The sequence below is a fragment of the Onychostoma macrolepis genome, chromosome 06 (assembly GCF_012432095.1).
Source record: "Onychostoma macrolepis isolate SWU-2019 chromosome 06, ASM1243209v1, whole genome shotgun sequence".
Lineage (NCBI taxonomy): Eukaryota > Metazoa > Chordata > Actinopteri > Cypriniformes > Cyprinidae > Onychostoma > Onychostoma macrolepis.
Window position 1 is genome coordinate 20,734,652 of NC_081160.1, and position 22,920 is coordinate 20,757,571.

A 22,920-nucleotide genomic window follows, 5' to 3' on the forward strand; every position below is an offset into this window, starting at 1 on the left:
GATACGTTGAAGAATCAGAGGTTTAGATTCTTCAAATCACTTGTTAATTGGAAAGCTGAGTAAACAACAGAAGCAGGTTTATGTGTGATCTACTGTTTGCAGTGAAGTCATGGTAACATGCTGACTTCATAATGCATGTAATAACATGATCAATAGATTTGTAGAAATGGTGTTTACAGTACATTTGTGGTACATAAGTGCATTACAGTGGTTGAAGTGCAGGGTTTATAGGATCAAAGCAGGATGATGTGAATCTGATGAAATGTCTCGCAATGTTTTGTATGCAGATTCTATTTATGATTCTTCCCTTTAAAACATGTTTATGTGCATTCGTATTGAATCTTTGCCAATGATTTCATTGTTGCTGAAAACAGATTTTCAACAGTGAAAATTCCCTCCAAAGCATTTAAAAAGTTTTACAGTCAGACATTTAAAAAGATATTTTGCAAATCTGTTCGTGTAGATGTTGAAAATTTTAACCTCACTATGAATTTGGTAACAGGAGATTAATATGAGTATATTTAATAGTTAAGGCAAATAATAATTAAATTATACATTGGAGGTTTGGTGCTGGTGGCCTGCATTACCATTATTCAGACAATCATGTGTTCTTGTTAAACCTTCCTCGTTTCTGTCTTATCCCTGTGGCTGAGATGTGATTGGGCGAAATATAATTCTTTGTGAAGCTCTGCCTTAAAGTCCACATAATATGTGGCAGGGAAAACAAACCTAAACTTGAATTTGAACGTGCTACAAAATATAAAAATGATCTAACATTGAGTGTGAGGATGAATGTTTTCTGTATTAGAGTAAAAAGATGTTGCAGATGTCATTTGTAAAATGCAAGTTGAGCAGATGATCGTCCACTAAGGATCATGGGAGACTGTGACTTAAGAGCTCTGGATGGAATGAATAATATTCATGTTTCTCACAATAAAATGTTAATGTCTGTATCATGACCTTGTGTATTTATTTCATGTCTTTTTTTTTGGATGCTTCAACGTCTGAAGCAGAGCTACTTCATGACAGAATAGTATTTATTCAAATTCAAATGAGAAATCTTATAATGTAAGTGACTTAGGAACCAACACACCCAGGCTACAGACCACTAGATGGCAGCTCTACCTTTCAGACTGTTATAGTGTATTGCAACTGCATTAAAAATGAGTAAGGTTATTGTGGAAACAGGTATCATTACTGAAAAGCAAATTTGCCACTAAATTTATGCACATCATAGCTGTAAAAACATGTAAGATTAATGGGTAACACTTAAAGCCTTTACGTATAATGCATTTTAAAGGGTTATTAATGCATTATAATTGTTCATAATGTGCATTATAAAACATTATATCTTGTCGTAAACAATATATCCCAATTTAAAATGCATAGTGTTACAGTGAATGGATAAGTGTTATAATGTATTAACTGTGGTTACAATTATTCATGAGACTGTACAATGCATTATAGGCACAATTAATGCATTAAAACTACTTTTATAATGCATTATACATAAAGGCTTTAAGTGTTATTGGACATATCTATTCCAATAAGAACTCCACCGAAAGCTCTACATGTTCCTCACCCTTTGCATGTTTGTTAAATATTTTAGCTAATTTATTTGTCTTCAGCTCCCACAGATATATGTAACCCTGGACCACAAAACCAGTCATAAGGGTAAATATTTTGAAACTGAGATTTGTATATCATCCGAAAGCTGAATAAATAAGCTTCCAATTGATGTATGGTTTGCTAGGATAGGACAATATTTGGCTTTGATACAACTAGCCTATTTGAAATATGGAATCTGAGAAAATCACCTTTAAAGTTGTCCAAATGAAGTTCTTAGCACTGCATATTACTAATCAAAAATGAAGTTTTGATATATTTACGGTAGACAATTTACAAAATATCTTCATGGAGCATGATCTTTTCACTATGTCCTAATAAGTTTTGGCATAAAATTAAAATCGATTATTTTGACCCATACAATGTCTTGTTGGCTATTGCTACAAACAGACCCGTGCTACTTATGACTGGTTTGGTGCTCCACCAGGGTAACATATTATTTACCATGTTTAAAGCGATTGGAAGATATTTTTAAACCTCGAAATATAAGTCATTCTGATGGTGACTTATAATAATTTAAATGGCTTATGTTTCTTTCCCATGCACTGTGCGTCGTTAATCGGAACAAAATTCTGCGAAAAGGGCGGATTGCTTTACGGCAGCAACAAATGCAATTACACTGACTTAACTGCAGGGGGCTCTAAAGCCGTAAAAATACACAAAACTACATACAGTTGCTTTAAATACATTGTGATTTTTCACCAAAAGAAATTAAAAAATGTCCACAGATTCGGTCTGGGCTTTTTAATAAGTCATAAATCAATGTAGGAAAAACATTTCAGTCTTACAGGTTTTGTCGTCTTTCTCATTTAGGATTTGGGACAGTAAAAAGCTATCCCCTCCTGGCGGCTACATTCCTAAGACCCCCATGGCACGTCTGTATCATCAGTTTCCTGTGGTTCTCTATAGCTCCACATCCCTGCCAGTTTAAAGGTTCAGCAATTTACTGCAGTCTAATAAAAGAGGCCTTGTACGGGGCTCTCATTGAAGTAGGCAGTTTCCCAACATTGTCAATTCAATGAATTACAAAAGAGGAGCCGTTTTAATGAGGGCGTATTAATTAGTGCAGGATTCTCTGGAATGAAAGGGCTTGTTCACAATCAGGCAAAGTGACAGATATGTGGTGTAGAGAGTGAATGTTAACCTGCATTGCAGCCTTTGCCACTTGAATTTGCAGAATACCCATGCACGGCTGCACAATCTTGTTTCAGCATGTATGGCAGAATGACAGAGGAATCCAGGGGATGTTATGGTTCAGGATCACTGCCTTCTGGATACCCAAGCGCTTATCTCCATACTGATGATATGCACATGCATCTACACAACACATGTGGCTTATTGCACAATTAGCATGTTTCCTTGAGTGCTGCACTGGAACACACAAGAAAGCATGCTTACCGTACTTTTTTTCTCCTCAGGAATTAAAGCTGTACAACACTTGGCAGTGTTTTTGTTAAATGGATTATGTGTTATTTTGAGAGAAGGAATATCCAATTTAGAAATCATACCATGATGCAGCCTTTCTCAATCGTGCTCCTGGAGTCCAAGCCTATACATTTTTAGTACTGTTTGTTAAGGCAAGCATCAATATTACAGATCTTATAGTTAGGGATTTCAATAAACCCCTAACCCTATGAATAATTTTCAGCACATTCATATCACAACACTTCTGCCACAGATATGAATGATACCTCAAAATATGCAGCTTTTTGGGAAAAGGTGGACTATTTGTCTTTGCATTATATTATATTATATTATATTATATTATATTATATTATATTATATTATATTATATTATATATTATATTATATTATATTATATTATATTATACAATGAAGTATATCTATGTATATAAATGATGTCATATTTTGTCATATAAACTACTTTTTATATTATATTATTGTTCTAAAATACTGTATATAATGTATATAATTTTTATATTTCTGTAAATATATTTAGGAGTCATATAGATCGCTTTCATTATACACTGAAAACAAATGCTACTAATTTTTTTTAAGGTAAGTGGTTGCAAACTATTTATTTTAGCTACATTTAAATAAACAAATTTAGTTGATGTTAGTAGCTAAAATAAATGGATTGCAACCAATTACCTTAAAAAAATGTAGTAAATTCAATGAATAATTTTTTTCAGTGTTATTGTCCTTTGCGTTTAAACTTCTGAATAGTGAGATCTGCATGTGCAAGCATTACTTTTATTTACAAATGTAATCAAAGTATACATGTTTAGAAAGTAAACTCTTAGTTTTGCATAGATTTATGCTGTATTGTATGATATTAGAAAAATTACATAATATACAATAATATAATGGTGGTTTTGTGTCCTTTTGAACTTCTGAATCAGAGATTTGCATTTTTTTTCTGACAAACTAAACACTTGGTTTGCATAGTTTTATATTTTATATCTTTTTTTTTTTTTTTTACAATTACAAATACAGAGAAACTGCAGAAAGAAATGTGTGCAATGTTATTATCTGTTATTTTAATGACTTTTACAGAACAAACAAACATAGGCCTACTATAGTATGTTTTGATGCTTTTTTGTTAGGGCCATCCTTGAGAGATGTGCTCTTACAACTCAGAACTGGACCCAGACCAGAATGAAACGGTGATGCTTCATGCCTTACCACACTTGACTGAACAGCAAAAATGTAAAACATTGCCTTTGGTTACAGTGGATGGAATCGTAAGCTGCGGGGACCACAGAGCACAGGTCTGAGACAGCCAGAAGAGCATATTTACTTTTCCGCTGTACTGCCCATTCCTTACTAATGCCAGCTATTTTCATTGTGCTGCTGATTTCAAATACGTTAAAAATAGAACAGACACCCTCTCTCTCTTCGTTCAACTCTCTCACCCTGTCACTCAGTCTCAGACATAGCCTGACCATAAACCTGATAAATCAGGAACCTACTGGGGGAAAAGCTCTTTACTAAACATTGCACCTTATCTGAAACAAACATACACACATGTGTGCTGTACTGTGATGATCAGTAAGACAGATAAATGATAACTCAGTGGGTTGAAGCTGACTCATACAGTCTCATTGTGTTCTCTTCTAGCACTCGGAGATCAGGATATCACTGATGGGAATCTGTGTGAGACCCAAACATCAATGATTGGTGTGATTGCAGGCCACGGGGAAAGATGACCATAACCGCATGGCCAGGAGTCTTATGCGTTTTAGTACACTGCATTGAGTGATGGCTGATTGTTATCAACGTCGCTGTCTCCAGATCTCAGGAACATTTATCTAACTGTCCGTCAGTTTCCAGTCTTGACATTCTTCCTTTTTCTGGTAAGAAGATCCAGTAAGTGGTCTGGACTGTGCGTTTTAAGTTTAAAGGGATACTGTACCCAACAATCAATACTCTGTCATTCTGTCAGCCTCATGTTATTCCCAAATGACTGACTTTCTGCAATGAAGCACAAACACAGAAACTGCACTGGTAGTTTTTATATACAATTGCAATGAATGGGGACTGAAGTTTTAAGCTCCAAAAAGGATGCAAAAGCACTATACAAGTGTCATAAAGTGGTCCACATGACTCAAAGCCACCTTTGTTGTATGAAACATAACAAATTTAAGTCATTATTCTCTATTGATGCAATGCTTTGAATTTAATTTAATGATTCAGTTAGTTGAATTTCAGCCTGTTTCTTACACAAAGCTATATGGCTTTAGAAGATTTCAAATATAGTGCACACGTCAAATAGAACACTTTTATGATATTTTATGGTGCTTTGTGTCCTTTTTGAAGTTTGAAAGCTTTAGTCTTTGTTCATTGTAATTGCATGAAAAATATTTTTTCTTAAAATAAAATCATATGGGTCTGGAATGACGTGCATGTGAGTAAATAACAATACTTTAGTTTTTCTCGATTGCTTAAACACATTTCTTGAAATTATGCCTCTTTTTTGCCAGGCATACTCTGAACATGAATCTATAACTTCTAACTCAACTTCCCAAACTTCTTATATTCAGGTCAAAATGAAGCTCTCCACTCAAAACAACACAATCTTGCTGAAAAACCAAACTATGCTCTCAGACATGACACACAAACACTCAAAACACACACACACACACACACACACACACACACACAACAACACCGTTGTACACTAATGAGATAAATTCAAAACAATACAAAAACCAGTAACAAATGTGGTACTCCCCAAATTTAATGTACTGTAGAATACAGTACAATACAGCAAACAACAACAAAAATAATTATTCTGCCCCAGTATCCCGTCTTTGGTCTGGGACAGGCCAAAGAACCTCTTCATCTTCACAGGCTATATTGGCCCTGGCCAGTGTGTGTAAAATCCTCTTGCATGCCTGATGTCCTTGTGTTATTGTTCACAAACAAGATAGTCAAAATGCTTAGTCTTGTTGTCAATATAACACGGCACTCTGTTAGTATTACCTGCTGTAAACTATGGCAACAGTTTGGATGACATTTACTGTACTGAAATTCAGAAGGCTGCACTTCTTATGTATGCCAAATATCCATTTCAAAAGTACAGATGTACACATTATTGTATGTGGGATATTGATTGAAAAAGACTGGATATGATTCACTATTACACTTTTACTAGCGGTCTGACCAAAAAAACGTCATTGTGAAATAGAAAAGAAAAATAAATGTGCACAAAGGCGAAAATAAAAATTTGAAAGTCCACTGTCAGAATTTGTAATTCTTGTGTTATCCTCTTTCTATATATGCTTTCCAATTGAAGGTTCATGAGATGTACCTTTGAGCTATTTCAGAGAACTATATCATTCATTTTGAGCAACATGACATTAGCAACTGATAATGTAGGAAACCACAGACAACTGTACATAATCAGTCGCATGAATGTACCAAAGAAATCGCAACTTGTTCAAAAGAATGAGAAACCTTTTATGATGTGCACAAGTGAGATGATGTGGAGGTTGAACAAATAGTTTTGAGAATTTCATTTCTGATCTGAGAAATGCACCAAAGCCACTGAGACTATAAGCAGACTTTGGCCCTTTATTCATCGTAGGTTCTGATTGGTGTGTGATAAATTTGGACTCCTAGTGTTTCCACTTGGGTAATTGTGTGCTAACTGAGCTCAAATTGTGCAGACTTGAGTGAACAATATTGCATGCTAGTGCTTTCTAAATGACCACATGGTGTAAGCACTGAGAAATGTAGGGATTTGTGTGTAGAGTTTTGCAGTAACAGTTCATCAAATCTGACTAATGTGTTAAAGCAGGGGAATAGTGTTTATAGTTCAGCAAAATGGGTGTGCTTTTTGAAAAATGGCGTTATGGTTTTGAAATTTTAGTTTCAAAAAGCTTGGCTATAGTGTTTTAGCAATCGAGAAAAACTGTAAATATATGTATATTATAGTAATCATATTTCTTATGTTTCTCCATGTAAAGTTCATGTGGCTTCAGACTATTTGGAATATAGTACATGAATAACATGGACCACTTTATGATACTTTTGTGTCCTTTTTGAAGCTTGAAAGCTTCATTCCCCATTCAATTATATGGGGGAAAAAAAAACATTACTAGTACAATTCGATATTTCTCCTTTTGTGCTCCATCACAAGAGTGCATGGTTGCTGAAGCTTACTCTTAACTGGATGATTCTTGTCATAAACATTCCAGTTATTTTCACATTGCTTTGTAGGCAAGTGGTAAATTTTGCATGTAAAAAATGCATGGGCTTTTGCTCAGTATGGCTGTATAAAGGCACAGCGGTGACCTTCTCTCACCATAGTAACACAATAACAATCCAAGCTCTGTTCTTAGTATTGTGCCTGCAGAGTCTCTTTACACAAACAGCATTCTGGGTCTTCTCTTGGCAGACAGATGAACGGGAGCTGGAATGTAAACAGGAGGCAGATTTGTGAAAACGCAGCATGTCATCTTTATTTAGCGCCCTACCGGTGACATGATTATTTTTCCACTTTTCACAGTATAACCCTCCTGGTTCAAACTGGACTTCTAGCTGAGTATTATTATTGAATAAAGAGTCATGCAGGCTGAAGGCTCTCTGGGACATCTGGGAAATAAATTATGGTACAACGAACATACATTGGAGGTGTTTTAGAGTTTCTAGTTTTAAAAACATAAATGGTATAAAGAATATGTTGGGTTTATTTTTTACATTTAAATGATCTACTGTATAATTGTGTAATTATAATGTTCTTATTTTATATGCCTTTGATGCATAAAAGAGACTTAAGTTAATAATGGAAACAGATAAACATTCATAATGGAAGGGCCCTTTAATCAATTAAATGCATACAGCGCTTACTATTCCCAGAGGTTGATATGAATCATTGGAGCAAATATATAATTATAATACCCAAGAAGCCAAATTACTTTATTTGTTTCTTCTAGGGGAAGTTGATATGAGATGTTTTTCTGCTCAGGAGTCCAAACAATGCAGACAATCTGAGCACAAATGCCAAATTACTCAAATCCTGCCCCTACTGCTATAACTGTTAGATCAGGAAGGAAGTACTAGAAACTGTTTTATCTTTGGTGCAAGTGCTAACAGACTAAAATATCAGATAAACATATCCCAGTGTCTCACAGAACCTGCACAGATATTTTATATATATTTTTTTATTTGATTTTTTTATTTTATTTGATTTTTTTAAATTTGATTTTATTTTATTTTTCGATTTTATTTTATTTTTGATTTTATTTGATTTTTTTATTTTATTTTATTTTATTTTTTGATTATTTTATTTGATTTTCTTTTATTTTAATTTGATTTGTGATTTTCACATGTACCTGGACCTTGAGTTTAACAATTAATATTATTTAATAACTAATAACTTTTTATGACATCATGTTTTTGTTAATGTTTCAAATTAAACCCAGTCCTAATTTTATTTTTTCAGAAGCATCATTACCATGCAAAAAATAATGTCCTTCTATTTAGTGTCTACATGATTAAGTTCCTTTTACCTTCCGTTTTAGCACATACATGATGTTTCATCAGGTTTAATGCTCATCAGAAGGTTGAGCATTATGCTGTGAATATACCTAATATTTTTTTCAGTTCGTGTGTATGATAAACTTCAGCAGTGGGATGCTGATAGGTGCATTAATATTGTTTTAAGTGCAAATTGCAAAGGGTTTAAGTATGATTAGATACAGTATATTCAGATTATGTATCTTGGGGGTCACTATGTCTGCTGTACATCTGCCTCATAATTCATGACCTCTAAATCTATGCTAGATGCTCACTGTCAAGAGACTATTGTATAAAATGCTGCTGAGTACAAAATTTCAATTTTGACAGGAACAACAAAACAAAAACTCTTTTGTCTCAAAATGTTACTGTATTACATGTACGATGAAATTAATAATTTATGATAACAAAATGATTTTGTGTTGACGATGGTCTCTGAGCTTTGCATTCTTGTATTTTTTCAATCCTTCCCTGCCTAAGGAAGGAACGGTTTGTTAAAAGTTAAAAATATATTAATGATTTATTTGTTTCTTACAAATATGCATCTTTTCACTTCACAATACATTAATTGATGGACTGGATTGCTTGTGGTTTATTGTGATGTTTTTATCAGCTGTTTGGATTCTGACGGCACCCATTCACTGCAGAGGATCCATTGGAGAGCAAGTGATGCAATGCTAAATTTCTCCAAATCTGTTCCGATGAAGAAACAAACCCATCTACAGCTTGAATGTCCTGAAGGTGAGCAAATGTTTCAGTTTTGGGCAAACTATTCCTTTAATACTCCTAACGAAGGAAAGAATGTTTATATAGGGAGCAAGTTCAGCAGGTTAAAAACAGACTAGAGGAATTTGACTGTATAACTAATGTGAATATTAGACTGATATGATCATATTTTCTGGATTTGGTTGATCTCTGCTGCTGCATTTTGAATAAGCCACAGCTTATTTATGGAAACACTGGGGCATCCAGCCAAAAGTGCATTACAATAATCAAGTCTTGAGCTTTTCTGCATCTCGAATAGAAAGATATTTTGAAACTTATATTTATGAAGTAAAAAATAAAAACGCTGTTATGAAAGAGAGACATTAGAAAAGAGGCCTTCAAATGCTAATGCCATACTTGCTAATAATATCAACCAGAAAGAACAACAAAAGTGGCACACCGTATTTTGCCATTGTTAGCTCAGATTTGCACAAACAAGATATTAGAAATCTGAAAAGCAGAATCTAAACCAGGTTAATGCCAGTCCACAAATACCACTACAATTCATTAACATCTTAAAAATAAAACAATACATGGCAGAAGAAGAGGTACAAAGGTTAAGCTCATGCAAATGCAGTGTCCTTTGTTAACCATATTCATTGATTCACTGATTTATTCATGCACGTATGCATTCAACTGTATAAATGATTGTGGGTCACAGATTTATTTTTGAATTAATATTCAACACTATTAAGAATAAATCATCCATTTATTGCAATTAGGTAGTTATGCTTATCAAACCAGGCCTACGTGAGGTTTCAGACCACATTATTTGGATATTCATTGTCATGTAAATTGAGAATAGCATACAGACCGTAGACCATTTTTTTAGATTTTTCTAATACTTTTTCAGACCAACCTCCTGTGCCTGCAGTTTTTGCTGTTTCTATTGCTGCTGACCTGCAAGTTAATGTGGCTTGCACCATATCACATCAAATAGAGACTGTATCTGTTCTCTGTATTGCCAAAAGCATATGTTGTCTGTGTGCACCAGGAAGCACTTGAAGTGGAACAATGCCTGCAGAACTGCCAGAAGCTCCAGGTGGGTGACGTAGTAGTTCCTGATCTGTTGTTGTCATAATGAGTCTTGCCGTTGGAAACTTTCTCTCACCTTTCAAAATTGGCTCTTTTAGCCAATATGGCAACTGTGGTATTTCCGCTCCCTTTCTCATCTCCTGGGACCCTGCTGAGTGACTATCCTGGGAAACTTGAAGTTCCATCTCTGTTTGTGTATTTTACCTAATAATAACAACATAAAAATACAAAACACTTTCTCAGTGAATAAAATGTGCAAAAGAACAACAAAAATAGTGCTTGTTTATAGGATCGTGCAGATAATAATAATTTCCTAATGACTCAGTATTTGAATGTGAAACAGATGACCAAAGATTCCAGTATCATTTAACACAATCTTTAATGATCCTGGAACAATAGCAGTAAATTAATAAGTGTAACTTATAAACATTGTATAAGGGACTCTTTTAGGGTAGAAAGTTTTGGGATACAGAAGGTTAAATATTCAAGGGTAAACAGGACTGAAAAAGAGACAAGAAAAAATAAATCAAACCCTGCAGAGAGAAGGACAACAAATGAATTCTGACAACGCATTCTTCATGTCCTGCAGGAAAACCAGCACTAAATTAAAGTATCCCTCCCTTCTCCAAGAAGTCTGGTAGCAGCAGATCCGTCCAGTATGAAACATGTCTCATTTGATCTTAACTCTTGCATATCAGCAATCCTTTGTAGTGAGATTTTATCCAAAATGACTTTATACACATAACCATTCAAAAGTTTGGGGTTGGTACAACCAAGGCTACATTTATTTGATCTAAAACACATGTGAAATCAGTAATATTGTGAAATATTACAATTTAAAAGAACTGTTTTCTGTTTTAATATATTTTAAAATGTAACTTACTGTGTATATATATATATATATATATATATAAATATATTAGTGCTGTCAATCGATTAAAAAAATGTAATCGCGTTAATCACAGTCGTGGACTGTGATTAATCATGATTAATCACAAATTTAAAATACTAGGATTTACCTGTAAATGTGTTGAAATAAAGAAATGCATGACACTAGTTTAAGGAAACAGAACCTTTCACACTTCCGCCAGGTATGAGACATAATCCTTATTCTTTTATCATTATTCTTTTGTTTTTATTCAGCCATTATCAGCCTTTAAACTGGCAATAAAACGTTTACCAAGCCACATCGCTTCAATCCCAGTATACATTTACCCAACTGTTATCAAAAGTGTTTCTAAATAAATACAACAAAACATTTCTTGCGACCTTACATGAAGTATTATGACAAAATGCATTATGAAGAAGAATTGGACCTGTTCTGCAGGTGCATTAGAGCTAATATTAGCATCATACTTCATAAGACGGTTGATGAGATTAATAGTACACTTTTACTCAGAACTCACTTCAAACCACCATCGAGTGTTTGTAATAACTTCCTTTATGATCACGTGTGGAATTTGGTCGTTTACTGTTGTTAAAATATGCTAGATAACCTTCCGCGCTGCGATGACGGGAGGAAGTTGGGGTCAAACCTTATCAAACGATTAATTTAAAAAATATTAATGCGTTAAAATTTTTGATTAATCACATGCGTTAACGTTGACACCCCTTTATATATATATATATATATATACATATATATATATATACATATATATATATATATATATATATATATATATATATATATATATATATACATATATATATATATATATATACACACACACACACACACACACAAAGTAAGTTACATTTTAAAATATATACACGTATGTATATATACACACAAATATGTATACACACACGTGCATCTCGAAAAATTTGTATATTATGAAAAAGTTCTTTTTTTCTTGTAACATTTCAAAAGTGAAACTTTCAGATATTTTAGATTCATTACATGTAAAGTAAGACATTTCAAAAGTTTTTTTGTTTTAATTTTGATGATTAGAGCTTACAGCTCATGAAAGTCAAAAATCCAGTATTTCAAAATATTAGAATATTTACATTTGAGTTTCAATAAACGACCATCCCTACAGTATAAATTTCGGGTATCTCTTGTTCTTTAAAATCACAATAATGGGGAAGACTGCTGACTTGGCGATGGTCCAGAAGACAATCATTGACCCCCTCCACAAAGTCACAGAGGGTCATTACTGAAAGGGGTGGCTGTTCACAGAGTGCTGTATCAAAGCATATTAAATGCAAAGTTGACTGGAATGAAGAAATTGGGTAGGAAAAGGTGTGCAAGCAACAGGGATGACTGCAAGCTTGAGACAGTCAAGCAAAGCCGATTCAAACACTTGTGAGAGCTTCACAAGGAGAGAACTGAAGCTGGAGTCAGTGCATCAAGAGTCACCACGCTCAGATGTGTTCAGGAAAAGGGCTACCAAGCCACTTCTGAAGTAGAGACAACGTCAGAAGCATCTTACCTAGGGCTGTGGAGAAAAAGAACTGGACTGTTGCTCAGTGGTCCAAAGTCCTCTTTTCAGATAAAAGACAATTTTGCATTTCATTTGGAAATAAAGGTCTGGAGTCTGGAGGAAGAGTGGAGAGGCACAGAATCCAAGCTGCTTGAAGTCCAGTGTGAAGTTTCCGAAAGTCAGTAATGATTTGGGGTGCCGTGACGTCTGCTGGTGTTGGTCCATTGTGTTTCATCAAGTCCAAAGTCAATGCAGCTGTCTACCAAGAGATTTTGGAGCACTTTATGCTTCCATCTGCTGACAAGCTTTATGGAGATGCCGATTTCCTCCAGCAGGACTTTAGCACCTACCCACACTGCCAAAACCACTTCCAAGTGGTTTGCTGACCATGATATTACTGTGCTTGATTGGCCAGCCAACATGCCTGACCTGAACCCCATATGTAATCTATGGGATATTTTCAAGAGAAAGATGAGAAACAGTCGATCCAACAATTGAGCTGAAGGCTCAATAGTGATAATAACCTCACTGATGCTGTCATGTGTGCTAAAGGAACCCCGAACAAGTATTGAGTGCCTAAATGAACATACTTTAAGGAACTTCAAATCCTTTTTTTTGATTGATTTTAGGAAATATTCTAATATTTTGAGATACTGGATTTTTAACTTTCATGAGCTGTAAGCTCTAATCATCAAAATTAAGACAAAACAAAAAAACTTTTGAAATGTTTCACTTTACATGTAATGAATCTAATATGAAAATTTCACTTTTTGAAATAAGTTACAAGAAAAAAAACTTTTTCACGATTCAAATTTTTTGAGATGCACCTATATATATAAAAAATATACTAAAAAAATATCTTATATATACATACTATAAAATCTCTAAAGACAACATAGTCCAAATAAATCAAATGCAACAGAATGTCATTTGCCTTAATCACAATTTATTTAATAATGTACTGAATCACAAGTACATTTCGGTGTAAAACACCAGTAACAATTGCAATGATGAACAGATTGAATTGCACAGAAACAGGTGAGAAATGTTTTGAGCAAAGTGGGCTGATGTAACAATGATCATGAGTTCAATTCCACACCAACCCCATTTATTATACTGACTGACAAATAATTAAACTCCAAAACTGATTTCAGTACTCCACTTTCATCCATTATTCTACCCATATGACAAAATCTTTTCTTCGGATTAAAAACTACCCTTAAAGTACCCTACCCTAAAAGCTACGCTTAAAGTAGTCAGTCTAAACAAAATGTCTGGCTGGCAGTGATAAATAACACAAGGTTCTATTTTAGGAAAGGAAACCATAAAACAGGATATGACTACAATAAACACTGAGACAGGATAGAGGATGAAGACCCACCCACTGTCCCAAATTCAGAAGTAAAATCAGAATTTACTTCTAACAGCTTGCTTCTTGTCAAGTCATTTTTTGAGTTCAGCAAAGGCTGAATTGAAGATAAAACTGTGTAGAGCACCAGAATACAGTATAAACTTAAGATTCAATTTTTCATATTTTGAGGCTATTGGATTAATAGATTTTGAAATGAAACATTTCAAGTGTTTGAAAATATAAAGGTGCATTGCTTGTAAGCTGAAGTAGTAGGCAAATTAGATTTAAAAAAATAATTAAAAAGATAGTTAAAAACTGGTAACTTTGCAGCTTTAAAATCACGTGATATTGTGGTGATCAGAAAATGCTACGAAGTGTCCATGTGCATTAATCTATAAAATATTTCTTGAGTTGAACATGGTTGGCAGGGTGGATTGAAACATACAGACAGTTTGGTCTGGATTTGGGGTGACGGTATAACCTCATGGTTAGGAATCAGCTCTGGTAAACCAAAACTTTAAGGTTCAATCTCATGTAGCACTCACAGCAATCATCAAGTCCTGCTTTACTGTTGTTATGTCATAAAGCAGGCTATTTAATTCCAGTGGCGCAGACCCTGTAAATTCAGCTCTATAAACTGCCTTGAATGAAAAATAAGTTGCATAAAATCCATTTACTGAAAATAAAGGCTCCCAGACCCAAACTTCATCACGAATAGACAGTTAGCACAATGGGAAATCACTTTAATATACCCAGCTTCTCAAAATACATTTCAGTGCACTCGTAAAACCTTCATATACATGCGTTTTTCCTTCAACATTCTTTTTTCTTCATTCAAACAAACTGTGACAATGATGGGACCACTTTGATTGAAATTAAAATACATTAATCATCACAGAAAAATAAGAAATAACATTCCAGTCAGGTTAAAGGAATAGTTCACCTAAAAATTAAAATTTGATGAAAACGTACTTGTCCTCAGGCTAAGATGAAGATTTTTATTGTAACCGATTTAAAGAAATTCAGCATTACGTTACTTGCTTACCAAAGGATCCTCTGAAGTGAATGGGTGCCGTCAGAAAAGGGGTTTAAGCAGCTGATAAAAACATCACAATAATCCACAAGTGATCTTCACTACTCCAGTTCATCGATTAAAAGTGAAAAAGCTAGGTGTTTATAAGAAAGAAAATCTATTAAGATGTTTTTAACTTCTGGCTAAAACACTCTAATAGGGGATCCCACATAATATAGTCCTCTATCCATATAATATTGCTTTCTCCAGTAAAAAACCCTGTCTGGTCTGAATCAGGTGATAAATACGCACAGATCAAGCACCGTTTACATGCAAAAACAGTCCAACCCACTTCTAAACAAATATTTTGATGTTTTTAAATCAGCTCTTTGGACTGTTCCGATTAAACTCATTTACATCTTGGATGGCCTGAAGGTGAGTGGAATTTCATCCAATTTTCATTTTCATGTAAACTATTCCGTTAAGTTCCCACCAAGCATCTTCTCAACTCTAAACTATATATATAAAAAAACAATAAGATAAATATGCTTTTCTTTCATTCATTCAGCTGTAGTCTCACCAGCACACATACACCGGCATTTCATAAACACTTCATATCTGACGGTCCAGTAACACAGTATCAGTGGTCCATATTAACTCATCAGCTGCAACTGCTTTATTCTCAGTTCTTATTGTAGTGTTCACACTATTATAAATTATTATGCATCACTACATAATTGGTATCACAAAGGTAGTGTAACCAAAACGTGGTACGGAAGCTCATAGATATTAATTAATGCTATATTGCCAATACATACATGACAGCTCAAAACTTTTCTTACGTCATTTTTCATTAATGCATATCAGCTATTTCATCCCAGCTTTGACTTACAATCAACATCTCCGTACATCTATACATATATGCTGAATGACTGTATATCTCTTTAAATAACAGGAGCGTAAATAGCGGTATTGTTAGCATCGGAATAGCCCAAAATCTCTCCAGAGAAGCCACTGTGTGGTATAAAGAACAGGCCTGAGTGAATGTCATGGGAGTCAGGCTGTCTACACAAACAAGAGGATGAGAATCGAGATTAGTGTTGAGTTATAGCATTCCAGGGAATATCAGAACCCTTCTGCATACCTTCATGTTGACTGAGCCTCATTACTGACATTCCTCGAGCTATCATCACCTTGACTATTATCACTATGACACTGCTTACAATGGTAGGATCCTAGACTTTCTCCATCAGACTGTAAAAATTGATCTAGAGGTCACATAGCGTCAAAAACTACATGGAAGCAGCATATACTGCTGCCGTTAGGAGCATAACGCTTTATAGACTGACCAGAGGCCATGTGCGCTCACTCATACTGCCACTGATTATGACACTGAGCAGAAGTTTAGAGATGTGGTCAGCTAGCCATGAATGTAGAATTGATATGAAACAAACAAACACATATAAGACATGAAATGCTGCCCACTTATGAAACTGCAAAGACAGCTTTGGAGGTATAACAGTAACACTGCAAAAATTCTGTTCTTAATGAGTATTTCTGGCTATTTTTCCAGTCTAAAAATCCTTCAATCAAAATACATGTACATACTCTTTACATAGAAAATGTAAAACTACATGAAGACTTGTTTTCAATATAAATTTGGGGTCTGTAAGATTTTAAGTTTTTTTATTTTTTTTAAAGAAGTCTCTTATGCTCATGAACACAGTAAAAACTGTAATACTGTGAAATATTATTGCAATTTAAAATAACTATTTTCTATTTTAATATATTTTAAAATGTAATTTATTCCTAGGATGGCAAAGCTGAATTTTCAGCAGCCATTACTCCAGTCTTCAGTGTCACATGATCCTTCAGATATCATTCTAATATACATTTGTTTCAGGATTCTTTGATTTGAAGTTCATAAGAACATCATTTATATGAATCCGAAATCTTTTGTATCATTATTAGTCTTTTTATAGTTAAAACGAGTGAAACAATCTTCCAGTGCAGTAAGAAATACAAAAATTCACTAATATTTATGATATAACAAGTCTTAATATCTTATGCAGTAGTGTTGCTTCAAGTAAATTTATCTGGAAGTTCTACTGGAATATTTGACTGGAAAAAAGCCAAGAAACTTTTTTTGCAGTGTAGTATTGACTTTGGTTTCTGTTAACTGATTCATCATGGTATTTTGAATACAGGTCCACAAATACTTTAAAATACAATCTTTTAAATTGATTATGGTGCTACGATTAAAAAAACCCTAAAAAAACAAAAAAAAAAACAATAGTGATTTTTATCATTTGAATAATTATATCTATGAAATAACTAAGTACAATCAGTGGTACTTAAAGGCAAAATATGAAATGCAGAATGAAAGCAGTTTAAATGACTTTTTGTCATCGCTGAAGCCTGGAGAATCAATGATCTTAAGGGTTTCAAGCCTGTTATTCAAATGACAGCAGGTCAGGGTGGGATTCTTCGTTCTCCAAGCTGAGGGTCCGGTAATCCGCTGTGCCGTTCCCCAACAATTCCCCCTCAGTGACGCTGATGCGGCAGCCCCCTTTCCCAGGACATGGGGTGGAAGCCATTCTAGTTTCTGAGCTGGCCAGTTTCTTTGGGTCCAGATTGTCTTTGTGAATGAGATCTGGAACAGAGAGCAGCAGCTGTGACTGATCGACATCCTCCGAAACTTTCTCATCCGTCACCACAGCTGTGGGCTCGTTTTTCAGTTCTAAACTGGGAGTCTTCTCCATCTGGCTGTCGAAACGGTCGCCGGGTCCTGAAGGTTTCTCAAGACTGGACTCTTCAGGCTGAAGCTCAGCTTTATCTTTGGAGATCTTGTCAGGTGTGGAGACGAAGGAGGATTCTGGGGAGGCTACCACGGGGTCAGAGGATATCATCATGTCCTGGGTGGTCTTCAGGGCCCGTGGGAGACGCTTTTTGCCGGTGGGAGGTGGGGGATCTAGCCGAGGGAAGGAATCCAGGGAGATGTGACTGTGTGAGAGAAAGAAAAAGTATAGACATGTGATCATGCAAGATAGAACGACCACAAAAGATCAGAGCAAATATGTGGCCTGAATTTAATTATTCTCCAACACAGTGGTCCGAAATGATACTTCTAAAAAGTAAAGATTTCAAAGACCACCATCAGCTCGTTCTGATATTCCAGATATTTCCCTCTGTAATACAAGATCATACTTCATTTGAAAAAAAATCTTATTAAAGGTAAATTTTAAAGCTCCGATTGAGCCTACAGGGAAAGGGGGAAAGTAAACAGCAGAACGGGCTCTCTGTTGAATTCAGAGGATCATTTTTGGGCAGGATAAAAAGACAGCTGGACAACTCATTAGCTTTGCCATATTTCCAATGGAGGAAAGTTGATTGAATTTGATTGAACTTTGGATTGTGAAAGTACACTTAGAATACTTTTGTGATGTAAAAAAGTATTAAAATCTTAGATGAAGAAAGCAAAAATTGTGACAAACTAAAATGTATTTATTTTACATTCTATTCCACATTTATTCATAAATTAACACATGTGGGAATGCAGAAGCATTGTTTTTTTATAAAGGTTTATTTTTTATTCAGCAATAATGCATTTTAATTGAGCAATTACGTGACCGTAAAGCGACTTACATGAAATAGCATTTTTTAAACTGACAATAACAAGAAATATTTCTTGACCAGACTGATTTCTAAAGGATCATGTGACACTGAACACTGATGTAATGGCTGGAAAATTCACCATTTGTCATTAAAGGAATAATATATATTAAAAGTTAATTTAAATTGCATTAAAATGTTACAACATTACTCTTTTTACTGTATTTTTTTTAAATCAAATAAATACAGCCTTGGTGAGAATAAGAGACTTCTTTCAAAAACCCAAAATTTTGAACAGAAGTGTAAAATGTGTGTGTTAATATATTAAAACATGCTGAAAAAGGTCAGTGGACAAGAATAGTAAATGCAATGGTGTCACTGCCATCTCAAGTCACATGAGATGCTCACAGTCATTTAGTGACACATTCCTGTAGTGAACTTTCCATAAATATCCCATGACGATGACACAAATCCCTCAATAATGCCACATATCTGGGCAATAATAGTCTTACTAGAAATGATAAGAAGTTGGTTTCTTGTAAATGCATTTTATGACAGTGGAATTTGCACTTGGTCTGCTGAAGATAAGAATGTTGATGAATGCCATAAAGTCTAATTATATATACATATATATATATATATATTTTAGTGCTGGGCAACGATTAATCGCATCCAAAATAAAAGTTTTTGTGTACATAATATATGTGTGTATTGTGTGTATTTATTATGTATATATGAATACACACCCATGTATGTATATATTTAAGAAAAATGTGTTATGTTTATATATTAAATATATTTATATATATCATATAAATTATATTAATAAATATATACATGTAAATCTTTTCAAAATATATACTGTATGTGTGTGTCTTTATATACACATAATAAATATATATATATATATAAATAAATTGTCCTCATCAAGCCCCTGAATTTTAGGTGTTTTTCCACAAATTGTGAAGACTGGGTAACAAGTTCACTACTTAACGATTGTCTTTGTAGCACTAACTCCAAGTAGTAATGTCTTTCAATGACTGTCTTAGCAAGCTCTACTAATTATGAACATAAAGGCATTATTCTCATAAAGTTTATGAGCAAGTATAATAAAAAAGCTGGAAGGAATGCGTATACTATCTATAGATGTTACACAACTGGTAAGAATCCAGCCAATTAAGCCAAACCCTCGACACAAGTCAAAGTTTGCCTGATGCAACACATGCACATGGACTCGCACAAACAGACACATGTACATTCTCTTGAAGGCTGCTGATAATGATGGCAGATGCCCCCCCCTACCTCCTCAAAGAGATGTCAGTCAAATCTCTGCTGTAACACATGGAGTTCACATATAATAACAGAGCGCATTTGTCCTGTTTTCACATTCACTGCTGAAAGATATATGAACGGCTATCTATAAGGGATATATTGGAATAATTAAGATTTTGTTTTAAAAATAAAGTCTCTAATGATCAGCAAGTCAGCATTTGTTTGATCAAAAATGCAATAAATCAGTAATATTGTAAAACATTATTACAATATTCTACGTTATTCTATTGAAATGTGAAATGTTAAAAAGATGGCAAAGCTGAATTTTCAGCAGCAATTAGTCTTCAGCATCACACGATCCTTCAGAAATCATCTAATATGCTGATTTGGTGCTCACAAAACATTTATTATTATAATCAATGTTGAAAACAGTCGTGTTGATTAATAGTTTTGTGGGAACAGTGATAAGTTTAAGGTATTATTTGATGAATAATTTGAAACGGAAATCTTGCAACATAACATAACGTGACATACATGTCTTTACTGTCACTTTTGTTCACTTTATGCATCCTTGCTGAATAAAAGTATTAATTTCTTTAACCAAAAAACCCCACACTTCCTAAAGGATGATGTAAAGAGCCATTACAGAAATAAATTCAATATAAATATTAAATACATTTAAATAGAGAACAATTCTTTTGTTTATATACAATATATTTTGTTTATAATTACTGCTGTCAAACGATTAATCGAATCCAAAATAAAAGTTTTTGTTTACATAATATACGCGTGTATACTGGGTACATTATGTATATATAAATACAAACATATGCATGTATATATTTAAGAAAAATATGTTTATATATTAAATATAACTATATAATATAAAATGTAAATATTTTCAAAATATATACTGTGTGTGTATTTATATATACACACACATGATAAATATGCACAGTACACATACATATATTATGTAAACAAAAACTTTTATTATGGATGCGATTAATCATTTGACAGCTTTAATAATAATTTTTTTTTTTCTTTGGATGAAACACATTCATTCAGCATTAGTGAAAGTGTACTGGAACCAGATCAAAAATCACCCCACGTTTAGAGGAATATTGTGTTGACTTCCTTGTTTATTTGACATTTATTAGACAGGACAGTGAAGAGGGGGTATCGGATTGGGACATGACGCAGTTCAGCCCTGAATCTGTCTCTGCAGAGGCACTACGGGCCTTAAATGTCAAGAGCAAGTACCACGGCTGACAACTTCCTAGCAATTTTATTCTAAGCGTGAAGTCAATTGAATATAATGACCGTATTGAGGTCATTGGTGTTTGCAGCTGTGAGGGTGAAATCTTTACCTGTTTCTTGCTGTACTGTGGCCCATCTCAGCCAGGCTGGACCACACTGGCTCTACATTCTTATTCACCTCTGTGACTCCGATGTCTCCGAGGCTGCTGGGATCTTTTCGGCGGAGCAGGTCGTTTACCTTGGCTCCCATGGCTTTGCCCAAGTTCAGGGCGTTCTTTAGGTGCTGGCTGCCTCCTGTCTTTGATCCTGCAGATGTGTCTGTGGAGGTGCTGCTTCCTGCCTGACGAAAGCTCAGCTTCGGCTGCTCCGCAGCGTTGCAGTTCTCAAACATGCTTTGGTCCACTAAGGAACAAAATAACAAAAAGGTTTTCAGACAAAGTGAGGAACTGGGGAAATTTTAATGAAAACATTCATATCACATTAACATTTAAAGGTGAGCTGAGACTTCAGAAGCTTTTGTACAGACATAAATGCATGAAGAGTTTTCATTTAACCAGTTTGTTCAACATAAACTCAATATTGTTATCTTTTATGTTTTCTAAGATCTGTAAGATTAAATGTAGGGATGCATTTTCATGTTTTGACTGATAACTGATAAATAACCAATATTGAATTTCTAAACTATTTTATATAAATACATTGGTAACACTTTACAATAAGCTTCCATTAGTTAACACTTCTAAAGCATTTATTAATCTTAGTTAATGTTGATTCCAACATTTATTTATTCATTATTAAAATGAAAAGTATTATCTATTAATAGACCTGAACTAACATGGACTAACAATGAACAAGTGTTAACAAATATTAATACTGTAACAAATGTATTTCTCATTAGCAATACAATGTTAGTTAATGCATTAGATATAGTTAACAATGGAACCTCATCGTAAAGTGTTACCAATAAATTTATAATAATAAATCATTCTAAATGCTACAAGTGGGTTTAGGCATCACAACCTTCTAAAATACATGAAAACTGGATACTCATTTTGATTAAAAAAATAAAATAAAATAAAATAATAATAATCAGATGATGGTCAAAAAAAGGAACAATTAAATATTTAGCATTACCTGATTTATACATCCAATCTCAACAAGTATCATTTAAAAAAAAAAAGTACACAAACAAGATTTTGTGCATCCCTAATTTCATGCAGTGGTAATTAAGCATTCAATACATCAAATGTTGAACAATAGTCATGTTCATGCAAAAAACAAACAAACAAAAATAAAACAAAAACAAACAACAACAAAAACCACAAACAATGACATTGGCAGAAAATGGCCATCAAAATAAAATAAACAGCATTTGGCAGGTCACAAGAAGTCATGTTTCTTACCTCAGAACCATTATTTCATGGTTGGCATTTGAGTGATAAAGAGAGCATAATTTATTGTTTGCAGCTAACAAAACAGTATATTAATTCTCATACATGCAACTAGAATAGTATTTATAGGCCAATGGACATCACAATGTTAAAAAAAACACCAAGATTTTACCTTTTAAAAGGTGA

At 34.0% G+C, this 22,920-nt stretch overlaps 1 protein-coding gene across 2 annotated transcripts in view; it reads right to left on the reverse strand.

Moving 5' to 3' along the window:
• Nucleotides 1-13,762: 13,762 nt before the first annotated feature.
• nos1apa (nitric oxide synthase 1 (neuronal) adaptor protein a) overlaps nucleotides 13,763-22,920 on the reverse strand; it is a 129,143-nt gene continuing 119,985 nt past the window's right edge. For both annotated transcript variants that reach the window (XM_058778543.1, XM_058778544.1), the window contains 2 exons: nucleotides 21,454-21,745; nucleotides 13,763-18,202 (listed from right to left, as the gene is read on the reverse strand). In XM_058778543.1, coding sequence (XP_058634526.1) covers nucleotides 17,653-18,202; nucleotides 21,454-21,745 — 842 coding nt within the window. In that variant the 3' untranslated portion in view covers nucleotides 13,763-17,652. The remainder of the gene's footprint in view (nucleotides 18,203-21,453; nucleotides 21,746-22,920) is intronic.